Source organism: Malaclemys terrapin, chromosome 21, assembly GCF_027887155.1.
Source record: "Malaclemys terrapin pileata isolate rMalTer1 chromosome 21, rMalTer1.hap1, whole genome shotgun sequence".
NCBI classification, from domain to species: Eukaryota; Metazoa; Chordata; order Testudines; family Emydidae; genus Malaclemys; species Malaclemys terrapin.
In genome coordinates, this window is record NC_071525.1 from 16,632,389 (window position 1) to 16,656,080 (window position 23,692).

At 54.8% G+C, this 23,692-nt stretch overlaps 1 protein-coding gene and 1 pseudogene across 1 annotated transcript; one reads left to right on the top strand and one right to left on the bottom strand.

Moving 5' to 3' along the window:
- Positions 1 to 1,215: 1,215 nt before the first annotated feature.
- On the bottom strand, positions 1,216 to 5,178 carry LOC128827355 (kallikrein-14-like; annotated as a pseudogene).
- Positions 5,179 to 10,309: 5,131 nt separating this feature from the next.
- On the top strand, positions 10,310 to 12,430 carry LOC128827113 (E3 ubiquitin-protein ligase RNF19B-like). Its single transcript, XM_054010851.1, has 4 exons — positions 10,310 to 10,385; positions 10,513 to 10,610; positions 11,356 to 11,505; positions 11,618 to 12,430. The coding sequence occupies exons 1-4, from the start codon at positions 10,316 to 10,318 to the stop codon at positions 12,101 to 12,103; spliced, it is 804 nt and encodes a 267-aa protein (XP_053866826.1). The 5' UTR covers positions 10,310 to 10,315; the 3' UTR covers positions 12,104 to 12,430.
- Positions 12,431 to 23,692: the final 11,262 nt, after the last annotated feature.

Consider the following 23,692-nt stretch of genomic DNA (forward strand, 5'->3'; position numbering starts at 1 on the left):
GGGAGGAGCTTATTTAGTGGGTGGTGCTTAGAAGAGTCCCATCTCCTTTTCTCATCCCCCTCCCCTGCCGGATCAGGCTGTGTCTGCCCAAACAGAGGGGAAATCTCTCCTCCCTCCTCCTAGTCATACATCCCGCCACCTCTCTCCCCGGCAGGAATTCCATGGGGCAGCGCCTTTCAGCCAGTGCCTGAGCCAAGGGTCAGTTGGTGTAGCATAGGGGCTTCTCTGCCCCCCCCCCTCCGTTCCCATAGCAGCCGAGCCCCTCACGCTCTTTAACAACCTCCCCAGGAGGAAGGACAGGGCTCTTGTCCCCTCGGTACAGATGGGGAAACTGAGGCATGGAGTTGGGCCTAAGGTCATCCAGGGAGTGTGTGACAGAGCAGGGAATTGAATCCAGGCTTGCTAAGGCCCAGGCTGTTGCACTAACCACTGGGCCGTCCTACCTCTTAGCAAAAGGCTCTTTGTTTTTCCTTTCTACACCCCACTCCAGCCCAGCCCCAAATGCCATTTCATCGAAATTTACTGCTGGTGGAAAAACGCTCTGTCGGGAAGCACCTGGCCACCTTCACTTCATAGCCTTCAAACCTCTGCAGGCCCGGCGTGTGCTGAGCACACCTGAGCCCCGCTAAAGTTCTTGGAGGTGTCAGCCACCTGCCGGGGTAGGGGTAATGACGTAGCCCGAGAACCCCAGGGTCTGCCTCTCGCTGATCCCCTCAATAACTCCGCCCCGGCGTGTCTGCCCTTAACTCCACCCCGTTGCGTGTCTACCCTTAACTCTGCCCCCTCCATGGATTCATACCATTTAAGGCCAGAAGGGCTCATTGTGACCATCCAGTCTGACTCAAGAGAACGGCCTAGGGTGATTTCCAGTAGCTGGGCTGGAACAAGAATGTTTCTCATCTCCAATTTCCAGTGATGGAAATTCCACGAAACCCACCCCTATCCGCACCCCTCTATCCTATCCATCCCTCCATCCATCCCCATACACCCCTTCTATCCATCCATCTCTCCCTCCCCATACACCCCATTCATCTATCTATCTATCCATCCATCTCGCCATCCGTCCCCATACGTCTCTCTCTCTCTGATGTGCGCAGAGCAGGTTGATTCCCCAGCTGCCAGCCCAGCAGCCCCATGCCACTGCTAGGGAAGAAGACGCAGAGACCCAGTGGGCTGCTGCCCCGGGTTTATTGTGACGGGGTCCCTGTCCCAGCGTCAGTTCTCCCACATGGTCCTGCGGATCCAGCCCAGGAATTTGCAGACCCTGGTGTAGACCCCAGGCTTGTTGGGCAGGCTGCACTCTACCTGTCCCCAGGAAATGATGCCCTGGAGCTCTCTGTCGCAGACCAGAGGGCCCCCGGAGTCACCCTGTAGAGACACAACCCAGCAGGAAGCAGAGATGTTAGGGCCAGGGTTGACCATTGCACCACGCAGCCTGCCCTCTTGCCTACCCCAGGCTGGAGAACCTCCCCCAGGGATCCCTGCCTGCAGCCCAGATCTGGGGATTGAGCTAGCACACCCTTAACTCTGCCCCTGTGCATGTGTGCCCTTATCTCTTCCCCTTTGTAGATTTCAAGCCCATATCTGGTGGTTGAGCTAGATTGGAGCTTTTAGAGAGAGACGCCCGATCTCAATGGGAAGACTCCCCTTGTTTCTAGTCTGGATTTGTCTCACTTCCCCCCCCCCCAGCTATCGGCTCTTGTTCTGCCCTTGTCAGCTGGGTTAACGTGCCCTCTGCTCTCCGAAATCTGCTCCCCAGGGATACGCTGACAGACCGAGATCAAGTCCCCTCTGAAACTTCTGTGAGAGAATCTCCACCGATCGAGCTCCTTCAGTCTCCAGCTCTCAGGCAGGTTTTCCAGCCCTCGGATTGTTCCTGTCACGTTTCTCTGATCCCTCCCCAACTTCCTGTTTGACATTTGGCCCCACCAGAGCTGGGCGCAGTCTCCAGTCATGGTGTCCCCAATGCCATATCCAGAGGGGACCCCACTTCCCAGCTCCTACTTGCTATTCCCCTGTGTCTTCAGCCTAGGGTTGTGCTCGCCCTCTTAGCCACAATGTGTGTATATATATCTCCTCAAAATATGTTCCATTCTATATGCATCCGAAGAAGTGGGCAGTAGCCCACGAAAGCTTATGCTCTAATAAATTTGTTAGTCTCTAAGGTGCCACAAGTACTCCTGTTCTTTTTGCAACATCACCCAGGAAGCTCGTGGGCCCTGGGTCCTTTCCAGAGTCGCTACTTTCTAGGGCCTTGGCTACACTGGCGCTGTAGAGCGCTGCAACTTGCTGCGCTCAGGGGTGTGAAAACGCACACCCCCCCCAGCGCAGCGAGTGCAGCGCTGTAAAGCACCAGTGTAATCAGCGCCTGCAGCGCTGCACGCTCGCTCGCAGTGCTGCAAGCTATTCCCCTCGGAGAGGTGGAGCACTTGCAGTGCTGCGAGAGAGCTCTCACAGCGCTGGCGGCACGACTACACTCGTGCTTCACACTGCTGCCGCGGCGGTGCTTTCGCGCCAGCGCTATGAATCCCCAAGTGTAACCAAGGCCTTAAATACAGCCCCCAACCTTGAAGTGTGAGCTACAATCATTCTAATGGCCTACTCCTACTCAATGGTGATCTAAAATAACTTTAATCTCATTTTAATCCCTTACTCCATCCCCTTGTGTGTTTCACCTTAACTCCTCCCCCCCTGTGTGTTTCACCTTAACTCCTCCCCCTTCAGAGATTTTTCCGAGACCAAAAGGGACCATTGTGATCATCTGGACTGACTTCCTGTATAAGACAGGCCAGAGAATTTCACATGTAGTCTGTGGTGTGTCTTCCTCACCTACTGAGTCAATGTTAGAGCTGGGTAAGATTTTTCAACCAAAACTTTTTTTTGGCAAAAAATACAGATTCTGTGACACCAAAATATTTGGTGAATCTGTGCTGGTTTCACGGGATTGTTCATTTCTGGGGGGAGGAAACAATTGCCAAAACAATCCAAATGTTTTCTTTTGACATTTTTCAAATGGAACAGGCCAACTGTTCGGTGCAAAGAACCAAAATTCCTTCAAAATTCCCTTCCATGCTGTTGAATGAAAAATTTCAGAAAAGTGTAAAAATGCTCCGAATTGACCCAAAATGATTTTATTTTGACTTTTCAAGGATCTGAGAATTTTGAAAATCTCTGTGTTTGGGCTGACCTGAAATTATGTATTTTTTTCAATGTTTTGAACTCCCCCCACATCCCAGCAGCCCTCCCTCCTCAGTGATACCCCTGGGGAACCCCCCCCACACACACCTCACCTGGCAGGAGTCCCCACCTCCTTATTTCACCCCCGCACACAACATGTTGTCACTCATGCCCGCAGGGTACGCCACCTGACACTGCTGCTGAGATCATGTTCATGTCTGTGCAATGTAGGACGTTGGAGAATGTCGCTGGGGGGAGGAAGCAGAGAAGAAAGGGTTAATTGTCAATTGGTGATGGACAATTGCCGATCAATAAATACAAACTACAATGTTCTACTCTCTATTTATCAATATAATGCATAATTAATAGGCATTAATTAATAGATGTCATTAGTAGCTTATAATTTTGAAATTAATAGCGATCAGTGTAATTTATAGTAATTGGTCATAATTAATTATTTCTAATTAACAATTATCAACATAGCGGATGATTAATAACCAATACTTAATGGGCACATTAGCCATGATTAATAGCAAATAGTTTCTAAATTAATAATTATCAATAACTTTTTAAATAATTGATTGACGGTCATTATTAACTAATTACTTCTAATTAAGAGTGATCAATGTAATGGATAATTGCTCTTCAATAAGTAATTGGCAATATTAACATCCATAATTAATAACAAATAATTTCTAATTAATAGTGATCAATATAATAGATAACCAATAACCAATAGCTAATGGGAAATATTAAGTCATACTTAATAACAAATAGTTTCTAATTAATAGAATGTAATGGATAATCAATAATCCATAATAGCTCATATTAATTGCTATAATTAATAGAAAACATTTTCTAATTAATAGGGATCAATAAAATGGATACTTGATAATTTGGGGAAATCTTAACAACCATAATTAATGTAAAATAGTGTCTAATTAATAGTGATCAATATAATAGCTAGTTGATAACTAATAGGCAATATTAACAACCATAATTAAAAGCAAATTGTTTCTAATTGAGAATAATCAATATGTGGATAACCAATTAACATTTATTAATGGGTAATTTCAATGGCTTTACCTACGAGCACATTGTTTCTAATTCATATGATCAATATAATGGATAATTGATAGCCTGTAACTAATATGTATGTTAACAGCCATAATTAATAGTGATCCTTTCTAACAGTGATCACTGTAATTGACACGGTGTGGGTGACATTCAGTAACTAACAGTTTCTCCTTAATACTGACCGGATGCAGTAACAGTGGATGACTGACATATAATAACTGTAAAAGCAGCAAAGAGTCCTGTGGCACCTTATAGACTAACAGATGTATTGGAGCACGAGCTTTCGTAGGTGAATACCCACTTCTTCAGATGCATCCGATGAAGTGGATATTCACCCACGAAAGCTCGTGCTCCTATACGTCTGTTAGTCTATAAGGTGCCACAAGACTCTTTGCTGCTTTTACAAATCCAGACTAACACGGCTACCCCTCTGATATATAATAACTGATCACTTTACATACATAATAATGATCATTATCATAGGCAGTGGGCAGTGGGCAGCTGGCAATTAATAACCAGTAATTAATGAGCAATGGACTGGAAGATTGATAATGAATAGCTAATCATCACTTAGAATCCCACTCGATCCAAGCCTCAATCGTGAACAACTGTTCGTGTGTCATTAATTATCAATAATTGATCCTGGATAGCTGATAACGATCCCCCCACCCACCCACCCCGCAGCGCTAGCCCCGTACCTGGGGGGCTGGAGGTCGTTCCCCGCCCCAACACCAGGCAGCGCCGGCCGGGAGGGACACAGCGCGGGGCCAGCGGCAGGGGCCACACATACTCGTTGATGGCAGCAGGGGGCGCTAGCTTGAGCAGCAGGAGGTCACTGTCTTTGGTGCGCAAATTGTAATGGGGGTTGCGGATAGCACGCACGGCCCCCGAGCTGCTAGCCCAGGGCGGGTCACCGCAGGTCATGAGCCCCTCGGTGCACCTGGATCAGGCTGGGGGCAAAAGAGCAGGTCTCAGGGATCCTTGCAGGCCGTCACCCTGAATCCCAGCCCCGCTGTTCTAGCCACTAGATTCCACTCCCCTCCCAGAGCTGGGGATAGAATTCAGGAGTCCTGGCTCCCAGCCCCCCGTGCTCTAACCTCTGGATAGCCACATACATGACTTGATGAGCCTGTTACAGCTCTACCTAATGCATGCAGTTCTTTTAGCTCATGCCGTATGGCCTCCTGCGGTCAGATCCGGAGGTCCCAGGTTCATTCCTAGACCTACCCGGTGTGGCAGTGCACCGCAGTGAGCACCCACTCTGGGCTGATCAGGGTCCCCCTGCAGCTGTAGCCCTGGGGGGTGTAGAGGGCAGCCTGCCAGGGCTGGGAGTGGGCCACACAGGGGTGACTCCAGACCAGCCTCTCCACGCCCGCGGCGGCGGCTGGAAGATAAAGCCATGGAGGGGCATGGGGACCAGTGGCGAAGGGAGCATGGGGGGGGGATGTGGGAGGGAGCCCGTGAGATTCAAATTTTCATAAACAGCAAACATCAGAGGCATAAATGGGTCAGAAGATGAACAGTTTTCCCTGCAGAAAAAGTAAAAAAGGGAGAAAAGTGTGTATGGGGGGAACCCACAAAGATCTGAACTAAAAAAAAAAAAAAAACAGAGTCCGGCATCGCTTAGATTTGTACTCATGCTTTTTAAAGGCCTGATTCATGCTGTTTTTTTTAACACTTTGGGTTGACGAGACCAAAACCCAGCTTGCCGAGTGGCACTCTGCAGACAGTGTCACTAATTTAACCCAAGGCGTGAATTTAAACTGTTAGAGTTCAGTTCAGGCAGTGCTACAGGATGAGATAATTTGGGTTAAAAGGACCTAAATCCAGTTTATCAGGGAACAGTTCGAGCTGGCCAAATGTTTTCTGATGAAAAAGGTTTTGTCTTTGGAATGTCAGGGGGGGCTGAAATACCTCTGAAGGTCGGGGCCCGTCTTTCAGTAGCAAAGACAATGCTGGTGGGTGCTTTGGGAATCGCCCCCCAGCGCTTTCGAGCAGCAGAAAAGAACTCGCTGTGGCAAGTTTGTGGTGTTTTATTCTTTCCTCTCTCTGCACTGATACGTCCTCAAAACATGCCCGAGCTGGAGATACAAAAGCTGCCGGCTTTCTTATGAAGCCTGGGACCTTCCTGCCTTTGTCTGGGCGCTTTCAGTGCATTGAAAACAGGAAGAGCAGCGGGAAAACTTTTTTTTTTTTTAATAACTAGGACCATCGGACTGGCCAGACAGGCTCAGCCCAGAGGCCCTTTGCGCTGTGTCCCGTCTCCGATAGTGACAGTACCAGATGGTTCAGAGAACCCCACAGTAGCAGGTTAGGGAGATTCTGACTCAGGGACAGTTCCTTCCTGACAGTTGTAACCCTTCTGCCCATCTGAGTTGGCAGCAACAAGGGCCGGTTCTGTATCTAGGGGTTCCATTTCAATAACGCAATGCAAAACCGGCTTCAGCCCCCACCCAGTGACCTGGGACAATTACATACCATCCCCCGGGCGCCTCTAAGAGGCAATACTTCCCCTCTCGCAAGCACGGAGTCTGAGTGTAGCAGAAAATATTTAATAACAGGAGGTAAATGACATCAGCATTAAATTGGGAAAACACCACAAACAGGATTCATAACACAAACCATGAGCAAAAACCCACCCCCAAAGTTCCAAAAGTCCAACACCCCAAAAGTCTCTTGAGTCCAGCAACCCAAGAATCAACCAAAAGTCTCTGTCCCTGGTCAGTGCAGCCCCAGAGTTCAAAAGTTTATCTGCAGAGTCCTACTCCCCCTCCCCCAGCCTGGTTGGAAATGGGGGGGGGGGAGAAAGGGGCACACGGGGTATTAAGAGGCACCTTACATGGTCTGAGGCCAACTGCCCCGCCTCTCCATGGGGTTCTGCAGCAGCCTTCACCACAAACAGCCTTCACCACAAGCCACTCCACTCCTCCAGCTGTCCTGTGAGTCCCTCCAGCTATCTCACAAACTGCCCTACTCTGCCAGCTGTTTAGCAATAAATCTTCAGGCTCCCCCACTAATTAACACAGGACTCAGTGATTTCAGCTCATAGGAGATAAGCCCTAGTGCTAGTACACCATTGGTCCAAAGTGAATTCAGCATAACAGTCTGTAACTAAACTCTTAATAGAATCAAAATTAGTTCTGCTATTCAACAGAAGAAAATGGTAAAATTGATGTTTCAAGCCCTCAAAAGGGGCCCATACCACAAAGTACAAATTTCTGTCCACAACCTCTCTCAAGTCACTTGGTTTTGGAACCCATGTCCCTCATCTAGCGAGTGCTACTTAGGTAATGGTGAGACCCTCTGTCATACAACAGTTCCACTGGCCTTGATTCACATAATCAGGGTAACAACACTTTGGCCTGGTCCCCACTAACCCCCCACTTCGGACTAAGGTACGCAAATTCAGCTACGTTAATAACGTAGCTGAATTCGAAGTACCTTAGTCCGAACTTACCGCGGGTCCAGACGCGGCAGGCAGGCTCCCCCGTCAATGTCGCATACTCCTCTCGCCGAGCTGGAGTACCGGCGTCGACGGCGAGCACTTCCAGGATCGATCCCAGATCATCAATTGCCTGCCGCCGGACCCTCCGATAAGTGTAGACGTACCCTTTATTCCTCCTGCCCCAATAACAGAGAAACTGGGGATCCCACACCAGCCAAAGTAACCACTTTGAGTTGCTGTTGTTTCATGCCAGGTGGGTGGGTGTGCCTATGCAAACAAGATCAGCCCCTGGAGTTCTTTCCCACACTCGCCATAATTCCCCACCAGATGTCAGGGTAGAGCTCATCCGGACTCTGCTTACGCAGCCATTAGTTAGAGGCAGGTTCATGCCCTGGAGCATGAGAGTGTTTAATCTTTCCAAACTTAAAAACAATTCTTCTCTAATGTCATTCTGTCTCTCCTCATTAGCCATATGTCACATCCCTTTTCTGGATCTTGCTGGGCTCTCGGCTTCAGTGAGATCATGTGGTAGTGAGTTCCACAGACAAATTCTGGGATTAAATGAAGCAACATTCCCTCTTCTCCATTTGAAAGGGGCTGCCTCTCAGTTCCATTGCACGCCCCCTTGGCCTTGCGCTGGGGATCCAGGTGGGGAACTGCTTTCACCCCCTCACCTGCGCTCTCCGCTTTGTTTCCCAGCCGTGTGATGCTGTCCCTGTTCTCCGGCACAGAGAGCGAAAGGCAGAGGCTCGTGCGCGCCAGCCAGTCCCTGCACAACTCCCTGCCAGGATACATCTCGGCCACCCACGCTCTGCTCCGCATCCTCAACCAGCACCTTGACACCAGCGTGCCTCTCAAACTGGTGGGGGGCAGCGTCGGTGTGGGAGAGAACCTGGAGCGCCTGGTGTGGATAGCGCAGGAGATACACGCCGCGGCAGAGCAGATGGACAGACACGTGTGGAAGAACGCCAGCCGGGACCTGTACGCCCGCATGGCCTCCCCTCACACCTCGCTGCAGGAGAAGGGGGCCATCGTCTGGGACTTCCACCAGGCCACCATGGGGATCTTCGGCAGCGTGGGTGGCCCCGTGGTGGCCGTGCTGCTGTTGAACGCCAGCCTCCCTGAGCGGCTGGAGGCAGCAGAGGCCTCCCCGGTCCTGCAGTTGCCGATGGATGCCCTGCTTGAGAGCAGCGAGATCACCAGGGATGTGTCCACTCATGCCACCTGCGGGGGCCCAGCCAGGGAAACGGCTGCAGGGCCCACCAAGAACAGCCCTTTAAGGGGGGAGGGATAGCTCAGAGGCCCCCCACCTCTGCACAAACTCAGCCCTCCCTCCTCTGGGGGCAGCATGAAGCCTGGCTCCAGCACCCTGTAACAATAGCACTGCACGAGCCTAACCCAGGCCAAGCCCAGCGCAGGTCCTGCAGTGGGGTACACACCCTCCCTCCCCCCCACAGCATGCAGACCCCCTCCCCCGCTTGGCTGGACTCACACCGACTCTCTGCCCCCCACCCAGGCCGTGCGCTGGCAGCTCGCCCTGGTGGGCCCGTTTCATGGTTTCAGCCCCAATCTGGGCGTTTACACGGCGTCTGCTCCAAGCAGCTCCTGGTTCAGCTGCCTGCTGCCCTTGCTCAGAGCTCCTGCCTTCTGCCCCTCCCCCTGCAGGGAGCCCTGATGTCGCTCCTCGCCCCCCACAGCCCCTGGGGTGCACAGAGGAACCGCGTTTGGGGGGGGAGGGAGATCAGCAATGCCAGCTCCTCCATGCAGCCAGGTCAGTTTCCCCACATGGGGCAGGGGTTAGGGGAAAAGGAAGGGTGGGGAGCCCACAGGGGCCAGGGGCAATGGGGGGGCGGGGGTGCCGCACCCATGGGAGCCAGGGTTGCCAAAATACATGTTCGACCAGGGTGCCTTTTTCTCTAAGGCCGGCCCTGCTCCCCCCACTCTAGCTCTGCCGGTGCCCCTCAGTCCCGTCCTGCAGCCCCTGCTAGCCCAGCCCTGGGCTCCCCCCACCTCCAGCTCTGCCGGTGCCCGTCACTCCCGACCCGCAGCCCCCTGCTAGCCAGGCTCCCCCAACTCCCAGCTCTGCCCGTGCCCCTCACTCCCGACCCGCAGCCCCTGCTAGAGCAGCCCTGGGCTCCCCACCCCCCAACTCTGCCGGGGCCCCTCACTCCCGACCCGCAGCCCCTGCTAGCCCAGCCCTGGGCTCCCCACCCCCCAGCTCTGCCGGGGCCCCTCACTCCCGACCCGCAGCCCCTGCTAGAGCAGCCCTGGGCTCCCCACCCCCCAACTCTGCCGGGGCCCCTCACTCCCGACCCGCAGCCCCACTAGCCCAGCCCTGGGCTCCCCCAACCCCCAGCTCTGCCGGTGCCCGTCAGAGCTGGGGGGTGGGGAGCCCAGGGCTGGGCTGGCGGTGGGCTGTGGGTCCGGAGTGAGGGGCCCCGGCAGAGCTGGGGAGGGGGGAGCCCAGGGCTGGGCTAACAGGGGCTGCCGGTCCGGAGTGAGGGCCCCGGCAGAGCTGGGGGGCTGGGCACCGCGGGGAGGGTGAAAGCGAAAGGGAAAGCGGGTGGATTCCCGCGGGGTTTCCCAGCCCAGGACACATGATCCCGGCAGCCTGCGATGCCGTCGGGGCAGTGGCGGGCGCTGGCCGAGCAGTTCCAGGTGATCTGCCCCCCCGGGGGGGCCCCAGGTGAGACCCCGGCCCCTCCCCTACCCCCGCCGGTGGGGCCCTTTGGGGTGACCCCTGGGGAAGGGCGGGATCAGCCGAGCTCCGGGGGGTCGGCCCTTGTCTCACCCCGCCCCCTCTCTCCCTGCAGGTGCGGGGTCCCCCGGGGCGCTGGGACGGAAGATGACCTGTGGGCACTGGGTGAGCGCGGCTGGGCTGCGGGGCTGGGTGCGGGCGCTGCTGGACCAGGTAACACCCCCCCCCCCGCGCGCTATGGGCAGGTGGGCGCGGGGCGGGGCCCTCCGGGGGGAGGTATCGAGGGGATTGTGGGGCGGGGCTGGAGCTTCAGAGCAGATTTTGGGGCCAGTTGAGGGAGTGCTGGGGAGGGGGGTTTGCTGGGGGGTGCCAGGGGAAGGGAAGGGGAGTGGGTTCAGGGGGGAAGGGTCAGTTGGGGTGATGGGGAAGGGGAGGGGTTAGGGGATGCTAGGGGGATTGGATGTAGAGTCACAGGGGAAGGGGTTCAAGGGGGAGGGGTCAGCTGGGTGATGGAGAAGGGGAGGGGTTTCAGGGGATTCAAGGGGGGTTGGATGCAGAGTGACAGGGGAAGGGGAGGGGAGTTCAGGGGGCTGAAGGGGGAGGGCAGTTGGGGAGGGGTGGGGAGGGGGGGTTTGCTGTGGGGGTGCCAGGGGAGGGGGTTCAGGGGGGAAGGGTCAGTTGGGGTGATAGGGGCGGGATTAAGGGATGCTAGGGGGATTGGATGCAGAGTGACAGGGGAAGGGGCTCAAGGGGGAGGGGTCAGTTGGGGTGCTGGGGAAGGGGAGGGGTTTCAGGGGATTCAAGGGGGGTTGGATGCAGAGTGACAGGGGAAGGGGAGGGGAGTTCAGGGGGCTGAAGGGGGAGGGCAGTTGGGGAGGGGTGGGGGTGGGGTAGGTGGGTGGCCAAGGGCCGCAGGGGAGAGCTGGTGGCTGATCGGGGTCCCCTCATTCCCGTCCAGGGCGTCACCTCATTCTGCTGCCCACGCTGCCCTGACACCCCTTGGCTCTGGCAGGAGCTGTGCAAACTCGGGCTCTTCTCAGACGAGGACCGGGCCACGCTGGAGGCCCAAATCCTGGCGCAGGATGGGGCTAGGGGCAGTTACCGTCAGGTGAGTCCTGGGGGAGGTAAGGGGGACCTGATCCCCTCTCTCCCAGATCTGGCTCAGGTTGGGATGTGGGGTGGGGTCTCAGTAGCTAACACGCCCTCATTCTGCCCTGCAGTGCCCACGCTGCCAGCACCTTGTCCAGCGCCTGGATCCCGGGACCCTGCGCACCCCCTGCCTGCCCTGCTCCCAGCGGGCCGGGGCCCTGTACTGCTTCTGCTGGGGCTGCCGCACGGAATGGAGGGACCCCTCATCCCATGCTGACTCGCGATGCCCCCTACAGGCCGCGCTGCATGACGCCCCCAAGATCCACGCCCCAAGATCGTCCGTCCACAGCTGCCCCTCGCTGCGGGCCTGTCCCCATTGCCACGCCCTCCTAAGCCACACCACGCAAGGCTGCCCCATGGTGGTCTGCCCTGAATGCGGGTGTTGGTTCTGCTACCGCTGCCTGGGTCTGTCGGGGGGACACCTGCGTTCCTGCCCCATCGCTGACCCGCAGCTGGTCTGCGGGAGTGGGGATGCGGTAACCCTAACTTCCAGGGGCAGCCCTGGAGTGCCCGGGATCATGGGCTTGATCCTGGGGCTTTGGGGAGGGTGGATCTGAGACAAGGGGGCGCTGCTTTGACTCCCCTCCCAGGGCTGTCAGGACTCCAGGCATCGGGGGCAGGGGCTTCCTCTCCCTTTATCAGTGCAGCACTGGCACAGTGAGGTCCCTGGCATGGCTGGGGCATTTAGGTGCCACCACAGTATAATGGAATTGTGTAAGGTAATTGTGTGTCTGAATGAGTGAATCAGATCGGCAATGAATGGACGGGGGGAGAACGAGGGGCCTTAAATCTCTTCTAACATTACTATTAAAGGAAGGAAATTCCAAAGCTAAAATCTTTGGTGTTATTGTATAATGGTTAAAGTATCAGTCATTGAAATGTATGACACAGAGAGAGATGTGGGTATGTGAGAATGGGTGTGCATGGGGATGGATGGATAGATGGGTGTGCATGGGGATGGATGGATGGAGGGACGGATGGATGGGTGTGCCTGGGGATGGATGGAGGGAGGGAGGGATGGATGGATGGGTGTGTATGGGGATGGATGGATGTGTGCATGGGGAGGGAGGGAGGGAGGGATGGATGGATGGGTGTGTATGGGGATGGATGGATGTGTGCATGGGGATGGAGGGAGGGAGGGAGGGATGGATGGGTGTGTATGGGGATGGATGGATGGAGGGACAGATGGATGGGTGTGCATGGGGATGGATGGATGGAGGGACGGATGGATGGGTGTGTATGGGGATAGATGGATGTGTGCATGGGGATGGATGGATGGGTGTGCATGGGGATGGAGGGAGGGATGGATGGTTGTGTATGGGGAGGGATGGATGGATGGGTGTGCATGGGGATGGATGGATGGAGGGACGGATGGATGGATGTGCATGGGGATGGATGGAGGAAGGGAGGGGTGGATGAATGGGTGTGCATGGGGATGGAGGGAGGGATGGATGGATGGGTGTGCATAGGGATGGATGTATGTGTGCATGGGGATGGATGAATGGGTGTGCATGGGGATGGAGGGAGGGATGGATGGGTGTGTATGGGGATGGATGGATGGAGGGACAGATGGATGGGTGTGCATGGGGATGGATGGATGTGTGCATGGGGATGGAGGGAGGGATGGATGGATGGGTGTGCATGGGGATGGATGGAGGGAGGGAGGGATGGACGGATGGGTGTGTATGGGGATGGATGGATGTGTGCATGGGGGTGGATGGATGGATAGATGATTGTGTATTGGGATGGATAGACAGATACTAAATTAAAACAAAAACGAAGGCAATTCCCAGCCAATATTCTTCTGACACTGGCTGCAATTAAGTCCCTGATTATAGTGTTTTTTGGGGCGTCTCCGACTGGCTGGGCAGGGAGCCGCAGCAATGGGATATGGAGAGCTCAGAGCTCGGGGCAATAGACTATCGTACCCAGTGGTCAATGCCTCCCACATCTCCCCCCCCGTGCCCGTGCTGCCAGTACCTTGTCCAGGTCCTAGACCCCAGACCCCTGTGCGCCTCCTGCCTGCCCTGCCCCCAATGGGCCGGGGGGCTGTAGTGCTGCTGGGGCTGACTGGACGCTCCCCACCCCAGAGCAAATCCTGCTCCGACCTCCAGTTCTCGCTACAGGCCCCCGTGCTGTATGACACCGGGATCGTCTGTCCATGGCTGCCCCCCACACCACACCGTGGTGTGCCACACCAGGCTAGGCTGCCCCCTGGTGGCATGCCTGGAGTACTGCATGCCATTCTGCTACTGCTGTCTGAAGACGGCCATGGCACATTGTCTGCAGCACGGCGACCTCGTGCATGGTGGATACGGATCCCACCACTACCCTGTGAGCCCGAGGCAGAGCCTCTGCGGGGAGAGCAGGGCCTGCTCATGACGGGCACGAGGAATGCAGCTCCTCCTGGAACTTGCTCTGCGTTCGGGTGAGCATCATAGCTGAAAGGCTGGGCCCCCATCTCAGCATCTCACCATGGTTACCAGATCCTCCCCTCGGCCTCTCATGGCTCTTCAGGGCCAGGACTGGGTCTGTCCAGCACTCGGCATGTGGGGGAAAGTCAGAAGAAAGAATCATAAATGGTGTGTCTGAGTCATGGATTTAGAGGGGTGTCCCACCAGTTAACCCCACTGATAACCAAGTGTGAGGGAGTCCCACTGGTTAACCCCACTGATAACCAAGTGGCAGGGAGTCCCACTGGTTAACCCCACTGATAACCAAGTGGCAGGGTGCAGTGTGGGACAGTAGGACTGCTGTGCCCCCTTTACAGAACGAAACCAGTTAAAACATTTTAAACAAAGGCGTCAATGCAGACCCCCCATTTCCTTTATTCCCATCCCTTATTAAGGGTTTGTCATCATGCCGTGGCACTAAAGGTGTGATGTCCATGCACGTAAGTCACAGCCCCCAAAGCCCCTGTGTGGACGCGCTCGTTCAGAAGTAAAATTGCCATTGCCAAAACGAAGGGCATCAGGGCAAACGTTGAAGGTGTCAGGCATCCCTCCCCCAAACGCTGTTAGTCCTCAGGCCTTTGACCTGCCTGGAACATCTTTAGAGTTTAGCACAGTCCAGGTGTGACCCACATGTGACGTTTGAAGTCCAGTGAGAAGGAGCGAAGCAGCGGGGCCCTCCTCGGAACTGCCCTCTGTAGAAAAGCCTGGGCAATAACTCACAGGTATCAATTTTGGCCTGACCGGGTCAGTGAACGGTTACAGTTAAAAATTGAAGGTGTTCTCACTCCTTGTCTGTCCTGGGCAGGTCAGGACATCTTTCCTGAGCCGGAGAATGAAGGCCTGAATGGCACGGTAGATCGTGCTGTGCACTCAGAGGATATTGGCCTAGTTGAACAGGGATCCCCTCTATAAACCATGTACATAACCCGGTGGAATGCTTGTCCTATTAGAATTAATCAATTGAGCCAAATTTTGATCTTTTTAACTGTGAAGATTCTTCTCTGAGCTCAGCCGCTACCTCTTCACTAACCGTGATGTAAAACTTTCCCTCTTTCTACGTGCCCCTAGGGAAAGGGAACTTCCGAACACAGCATTGTCTCCTACACCGTCCTGACATGAGGATGGTACTAGTAACGGGTCCAGCCGTGCGATATCCACAGGGGTGTGAGGACCCCGTCAGACGGGTTTTCAGCTTGCTTAACACATTGCGCTGTTGTGTCTCGGCGCAGGTACAGAGCGCAGGCTGATCACCTGGCCCAGAAACAGGGCGCAGCTGTTACTCGCTAGGCTCCGTATTGATTTCTGAAGCGGTGTGGGGTGTTTTCATTGGAGGGGGCCGTCTGGCGGGTCGCACCCTGTTGTCTCATCAGAGGGCTGAGCCAATTAGAACTCAGGGGTCAAGTGTTATCAGTAGGGTTAGCAGGATTGGGTATAAATCAATAGAGGTCAGTAAATGTCAATTGCAGCTGACACTGAAATTGACTAAAAAGTTTCCATCACCCGAGTGGGGTCTCCCCTGTCGCACTGGCAGGGATGGGCCATCACCGCAGAGCAGGGCCCTCTGCAGCCCCACTGCGGGCAGGATGCCACCCCGGTACTGACTGGCTCCTGCCTGGGGTGGTCTCTCCGCAACGGGGGGGCTCATTCTCCTCCTGCTCCTCGCAGCCCTGCCTGGAGGTCTCTGTGCTGCCCTCCAGCATCACAGCCTCCCCTGCACCTTATGTCCTGCGCTTTGCAGCCATGCAGGGCCCCCCAGCAGCTGTGCCCTCGGTGCAGCCCTAGCCCCAAGGCTGCCCCCAGCCCGCTTCAGTTCCAGCACCTGGAACAACAGTTACACAGTAACAAAGAAAATAAATTAAATTAATAAAAATAAAAATTGAATCCTGCCAAACTGAGCTGTCAGCCCAGCCCCTGACGCCGGCTCTGTGGCACCTGCAGCTGATCCGTGCAAGAGCAGGTGTGTGGCTGTGGGAGAGACCACTTTGCTGACAGCACCGAGAAGGGTTCGGATCAGTAGGGTTGCCAACTTTCTAATCGCACAAAACCGAACACCCCTGTCCTGCCCCGAGGCCCTGCCTATGACCCACCCCTTCTCCAAGGCCCCGCTCCCCGCTAGCTCCATCCCCCGTCCCTCCATCGCTCGCTCTCCCCCACCCTCACTCACTTTCACCAGGCTGGGGTTGGGGTGTGGGAGGGGGGTGAGGGGTCTGGCTGCGGGTGCGGGCTCTGAAGTGGGGCCGGGGATGCGGTGTTTAGGGTGCAGGAGGGGGCTCCGGGCTCGGGCAGAAGGTTGGGGTGCAGGGGGTGGTGCGAGGTGCAGGCAGGGGGTCTGGCTGCAGGTGCGGGCTCTGAGGTGGGGCCGGGGATGCGGTGTTTAGGGTGCAGGAGGGGGCTCCGGGCTCGGGCAGGAGGTTGGGGTGCAGGGGGCGGTGCAAGGTGCAGGCAGGGGGTTGGGCTGCGGGTGGAGGTTCGGGGTCCCAGCGGCACTTACTGCAACCCCTAGGCACAAGGAGGCTCCGCGTGCTACCTTTGAGCCTGCAGGCCCCGCCCCTGCAGCTCCCATTGGCCGTGGTCCCTGGCCAATTGGAGCTGCAGAGCCGGCACTTAGGGTGGGAGCAACCGCTTCCGGGAGCCACGTGGAGCCAGGCAGGCAGACAGCCTGCCATAGCCCCAGGTCCCCGCTGCGCCGCCGTGCCAACCGGAGTCACCAGGGTCCCTTTTCGACTGGGCAGTTCAGTTGCCTGGCAACCCTACTGAGCAGGCGCATGGCTGCGGGGAGGGCCGGCTTTGCTGACAGTGCTGAGAAGGGTTCGGAGAAGGACGATGCCAACGTTGGTACCAGGGGCTGAAGAAGCCGGGCGCCCACACTACATATTATGGCCATGTGATAGAGGCTTAGGGCTGGACTCACAAAGGTTTAGGTGCCTAAATCCCAGCTTTAGGCTCCACGGCAATTCCCAAAACTGTCAAACCCATTAGGCCCCAAAACTCAGCGCCTGCATTCGCCGGGTAATGGGCCCCTAGGTGCCCATAGTGCTGCCTTGCTCCAGGCATCTGGATGCCTGTCTCCTGCCTAAGCCCCAGAACACCTCACGAAGCAGGGAAGGTAGGCGGGCAAACATCTGTCCTGCATCCAGGACCCGATGGGAGGCATGCTCAGTGGCCACCTGTTGGGTCAACATCTGGCCAGAGAAGGAGGATGTGGTGCGACAAAGTGGGAATTTTCTGTAATGTTGTTATGAAGCCTGTGTGTGCCTCAGTTTCCCCTATACTTTGCACGGCTGCCCAGTGGGGGTGGAGGGAAGGGTTAAGTTTGCTCTCAGGGCAGGCTAAGAGACGTACCTGTGTGTATATGAGGGGTGTGTGGTGTCATGCTACCTGTCCCAGGGCAAGTCTATGCTGAAAATGTGACAGTGATGTTCTTCAGTGAAGATGCTATGTATGCTAACTGGAAGGCTTCTCCGGTTGGCAGAGCTCCTCCTCCTCCCGGAGAGCTGGTAGTGAAGTAATGGGCCAATTCTCCCACTGATTAGGGCCATCGATTCTGGAGGGCAAGGTCACTTTAACTGTGTTGCTGCATTCTGAGACCACAGCTCTACCCCCCTGAGCTATGGAGCCAGGCCACGGGGCCCCTTTGCAGAGAGAGGTTAATTCTGAGGAGAGTCCGAGTTGGCTACCCAAGGCCCCTCAACATTTGAGCCAGCAACCAATCCCTGCCTTCCAAGAGCACTGCTCAAAACCCCTGAGGTAGGGTGCTGGGCCCAGCGTACCCTCACAAGAGGGAAGTTAACCCTGAGGAGAGATGAGTCACCCAGGAAGAGACATGAACCATCAGTGAGGAAGTTCTGAGTCCAAGACTGCTCGCCAGTTCCCTGTGAGAATTGAACTGCTGATCCCTGCGTTCCAAGAACACTTCTCTAACTCCCCGAGCTATGGAGGGAGGGTAAGGCTGAGGAGAAATGGGACACCACTGAGGAGATTCCAACTGTGAGTTGGCTACCCAGGGCCCTGCGACATTTGAACCTGTGACCCCGGCTCTAACCCCCTGAGCTATGGAGCAGGGCCACAAGTCCCCTCAGCAGAGGGAGGTTAATACTCAGGAGAGACAAGCTACCAAGGATGGAGAAATGAATCACCAGTGAGGAGATTCCAAGTCCAAGACCGCTCCCAGACCCCCACCAGACTTGTACTGGCAACCCCTGTGCTCTGAGACCACTGCGCTATCCCCCGGACTATGGAGCCAGGCACCAGGCCCCCTCGGCAGAGGGAGGAGGTAGGTTAACGCTGAGGAGAGATGAGTTACTGAGCATGTAGAGATGAGCCACCCAAGGGAAGGTTCTGGGTATGAGAACGCTTCCCAGGCCCTTGGGAGACGTGTACTGGTGACCCCTGCATTCCACAATCACTGCCTGAACCACTGGAGCTGGGCCATGCATCCTTTCGGCAGAGGGAGGAGACAGGTTAACACTGAGGAGAGACAGGCTGCTAAGGGAGGAGAGATGAGTCACTAAAGAGGAGTGTGCAAGTCTGAAACCGCGACCCAGGGCACCGTGAGATTTGAAAGGGCAACCCCTGCAGTCTGAGACCACCGCGCTAACCTACAGAGGAGGGTCCTAGCTTCCCTTGGCAGATGGAGAAGGTTGGTTAATGCTGAGGACAGATGAACCGGCAGTCAGGAGAGATCGAGTCTGAGATCGCTACCCAGGGCCCCCGCAAGATTTGAACCATGACTCCTGCATTCCAGAAGCACTGACCTGACCTGAGCCTCAGAACTAGGGAGCCAAGCTGGGACATTCTGTATCTTGGGGGAAAAGCCCTGTAACCCCCATATTCCTCATTTATATATAATTGTGATCTTGCATGTAAAGCATGCCACGTGAGGTATCGGGGAAAGGTTATGAGCTGCCAAGGGGACCTGGTGCTCAGTAGATTGGGGGTTAGCACAGTGGTCTGTGAAACACAGGGGTCACCAGTTCAATCTCACAGGGGCTGGAGTGGCCATTTCAGACTCAGAATCCCACACTACTGGCTTGTCTCTCCTTCCTCGGTAGCTTGTCTTTCCTCAGCATTAACTTACCTCCTCACTCTGACAACTAGACCTAGGGTGCAACCTGTGACTGTGGGATCGCTGTGCCCCCTTAACTCTCCAGCCTGGGCTGTCTCTCACAATGCCTTGCTAGTGACCAGCAGCAAACCCCTCCAGGAGCTGTGATCACTCAGCACAATCACATGTGGAGCCCCACACCCAGCTAGATTGCATGAAGCCGGGAATGGGCGACAGGGGATGGATCACTTGATGATTCCCTGTTCTGTTCATTCCCTCTGGGGCACCTGGCATTGGCCACTGTCGGAAGACAGGATACTGGGCTAGATGGACCTTTGGTCTGACCCAGTCTGGCCGTTCTTATGAATGTTCCCAGAGCCACTCATGAATCACACAGAGAAAGCCAACAGCCAAAACCCCCAGCTCCCAGCACTGTACCTCAGGAATAGACCGTCTTGTACTGCTCAAGACGAGCAGTGAAAATGTATTAATTGGTTCACCACTTCCACAGTGGAACGTGGATACACACCAGCCTTTGTATACCTGACCAGATTCACCAAACACTTCAGGCAAACTCACTGGTAAAGATAAACAGTAAAACATGTTTATTGATTACAAAAGATAGATTTTAAGTGATTATAAGTGATAAGCAAAAAGAGTGGTTACCAAAAGAAAAGAAAATGTAAGCACGCGGTCTAAACTCTCAACTCTATTAGACTGGGCAAAATCTAGATGAAGCAGTTTTTCTCACCACACTGGATATTGCAGTTCTTAATATACAGGTTTGTCCCTTAAACCTGGGCCTATCTCCTCTGTTGGAGTCTTCAGTCTTCTGAGCGTCCATGTTGCTTGCAGTGTAGGTGGGGACAGGAGAAAGGCCCAGCATGGAGCCCCCGTGTTCTGTTTTATACCCTCAGTCCATGTGCTTGGAGAACATAAATCCAGGCATGTCTGGGGGGCACGGCTGAGTCACCAGGCAAGGCTGAGCAATCCCCCTGGTGGGGCCTTATGCGGGTGAGTCATTGCATTGTAGCTCCCTTGCTGGACAATGGCTGTTGATGGGTTGTTTGACACCCACCCGGGTGTTGGTTACTTTCCTGGCTATTGTTTCTGGGGAGCTAATTTCTGCCTGATTCCCCAATTTACAGTGTGGTTTAGTGACAACCATACTACACAATTCTCACAACTTCACATGCACTAAAGATACACATATTTAGATGGAACAGTGGGTATCAGCAGTTCACAACCTTTCCCCTGATACCTCACATGGCCAGCTTTATATGCAAGATCACAATTATGTACAAGTGAGGAATCTGGGGGCTACAGGGCGCTCCCCTAAGGTATAGAATGTCACAGGATGTTTGTAAAAAAGTGAGACAAATAGAGGGAAAACAAACTCAATTTTACCGCTCCCCCTTTTTCCAAAAGAAAAAAAAAGGGGGGGTTAAAAAGTAAAAGAAAGTGTGACCCCCCCTCTCCGCGCCCCGACACGCAATCACACTTTTTCTTCTTCTTTTTTTCTTTCTTTCACTGGAACAATGTCTGTGTTTGTTTTTTCTTTCCTAGATTCCAAAACCAGAAAAGACACCTGTGATCATCTAGCCTGACCCCTGTATGACACTGGCCACAGACCTGCCCTGAGTTAATGCCTCCTGTTTGAACTAGAGCAGATCTTGTAGAAAAACATCCAGTCCGGATTTAAAAATTGCCAGTGATGGGGAATCCACCCGCACCCTGGGTAAATTGTTTCAATGGTTCATTACTCGCTCTGCTAAAAATTTCCATCTTATTTCCAGTCTGAATTTGTCTAGCTTCAACGTCCTGCCATCGGATCGTGTTCGGCCTTTCTCTGCTCGACTGCAGAGCCCATCATTAAATATTTGTTCTCCAGGCAGGTACTTACCCTTCACCATCCTTTTCTTAAGCGAAATAGATTCATACATAGGCCAGAAGGGGGCACTAGTTCCTTGCACTTCAAGAGAGCGTTAAAAAGTCAGAGTGCGTCATTTTTAGAAAGTAACATTTTCAAAACTTCCCCCACACACCTGACACTAACTGGTTCCTGAGGGGAAGGGGACAGGAATCTACTGGGAGGGGAAAGGAAACCCAAGCCTTTGAAATGAGTTGAGTCCAATTTATACTGAGACCTGGTTGAAATTTGTCAAATATTTTTTCCCATTAAAAATAGTTTATTTGAAAATGAAAATTTCACACGGACAAATTGGTTTTTCAAAATGTTCTGGGTTTCTTCTGACAAAAATGATTTTTGTTTTTTTATTTTCCAGTTTTTCTTTTTCTCCCCCTTTTCCGGCTTTTTCCTCTTTTCAGCAGCAAAAGGGAAGCAAGGGGGAGGCGGCCGAGAGGGAAAAACAACAAAAAATAAATTTTCAATAAAAAAAAAAATTAGCGACACAATTTTAAAACTGAAAAGTTGGTTGTTTTCGAAAACTTTTTAAAACATCCGATTTCCCCCCCAGTTCCTCCTCAGGGGACGAGCTGTTTGCTCTCAGGTCTAGCACAGGACTGGCTGTTTCTGTGAGACCCCAGGACAGCTAAGGATCCGGCGTCCACACAGTCCACAGCAGCGCGGTGCCCCAGCTGACAGACTCAGGCTAGCCAAAGCCGTGTAGACATTTGGGCGCTGAGGCCTGGGGAGGGACGTGCAAGTTCAGGCCCTGAGCTGCAGTGTGGACACAGCTGCCGCTGGCTGTGTAGACAGACCCTAAAGAGCTCTTGGGGTACCTGGGCTCTAGCACCACAGGCCTGGACCCAGGCCCAGACGCACTTGGGGAGGGGGTGACAGACACACAGGACAGAAATCACTAGTGGGACTGTCTGGAAGGAAGGAGCAACGTGGCCACCAGGAGGTGCTGTTGCAGCACGCTCTCCTCTCCGGGCTGCTGCTCCTCCGGGGTTGCGGGCGGAGCTGGAGCCAGGCTGCAGAGCTCCCAAGGCAGAAAGCAAATGCCCAGGCTGGGGAATCGGCCCGAGGGCTGCTAGAAACAGACCCGCTCGGTGCCCCAGCGCTGCAGCCAGCCCGCGCCAGGAGCTCAGCAGCGTGCACCAGGGGACAATCCTAGAATCCTAGGACTGGAAGGGATCTTGAGAGGCAGGGCCGGCTCCAGGCACCAGCCTAGCAAGCAGGTGTTTGGGGCGGCCAATTCAAAGGGGCGGCACTCCGTCCGGTATCGGGCCGGCACGTCCGGGTCTGCGGCGGAAATTCGGCGGCGGGTCCCTCAGTCCCTCTCTTCCTCTTTGAGCTGCCGCCGAAGTGCCGCCGAAGAGGAAGAGAGGGAGGACCCGCCGCTAAACTGCCGCCGAAGAAGCGGCGCGATTGAGCTGCCGCCGAAGTGCCGCCGCTCGTCTTTTTTTTTTGTTGCTTGGGGCAGCAGAAAAGCTGGAGCCGGCCCTGTCGAGAGCTCATCTAGTCCAGTCCCCTGCATTCCCGCACAGCCGATGGGGCCCGTGCCCAGGGTCCCCGGCCCATTTGGGGGTCCCGCAGGAGTGGCTGGAACTCTGGCCCCACCCCCTGCTCGTCCTCTTCCCCCCCATTGCAAAGACCAGAGACGCTGGGTTCATAGCACAGACATACAGGACAGACCAGACACGCTCGGTGCACGGCACAGACACACAGTACACGGACCTGACATGCTGGTGCATGGCACAGACACACACAGGACAGAGCAGACATGCTTGATCCATGCCACAGACACAGTGCAGAGACCAGACACGCTCGGGGCATGGCATAGACACAGAGTGCAGAACAGACATGCTCAGGGCATGGCGCAAATACACAGTGGAGAAACCAGACACACTCAGGGCACGGCATGGACATACAGTACAGACCAGACGTGCTCAGTGCATGGCACAGACATAGTGAAGACACCAGACACACTCAGGGCACAGCAGAGACACGTGGTGCAGTGACCAGACATGGTTGATGCATGGCACAGACACACGGGGCAGAGACCAGACATGCTCGGGGCACGGCACAGACACACGGTGCAGAGACCAGACATAGTTGATGCATGGCACAGACACATGGGGCAGAGACCAGACATGCTCGGGGCACGGCACAGACACACGGTGCAGAGACCAGACATGCTCGGGGCACGGCACAGACACACGGTGCAGAGTCCAGACATAGTTGATGCATGGCACAGACACACGGGGCAGAGACCAGACATGGTTGATGCATGGCACAGACACAGGGGCAGAGACCAGATATGCTTGGGGCACGGCACAGACACACGGTGCAGAGACCAGACATGGTTGATGCATGGCACAGACACAGGGGCAGAGACCAGATATGCTTGGGGCACGGCACAGACACACGGTGCAGAGACCAGACATGGTTGATGCACGGCACAAACACACGGGCAGAGACCAGACATGCTCGGGACATGGCACAGACACACCGTGCAGAGACCAGACACACTTGGGGCACGGCACAAATACACAGACACACTCAGGACATGGCACAAATACACGGTGCAGAGACCAGACACGCTCGGTGCACGGCACAGACACATGGGGCAGAGACCAGACATGCTCGGGGCACAGTACAGACACACCGTGCAGACACCAGAGACGCTGGGTTCATAGCACAGACATACAGTACAGACCAGACACGCTCGGGGCACGGCACA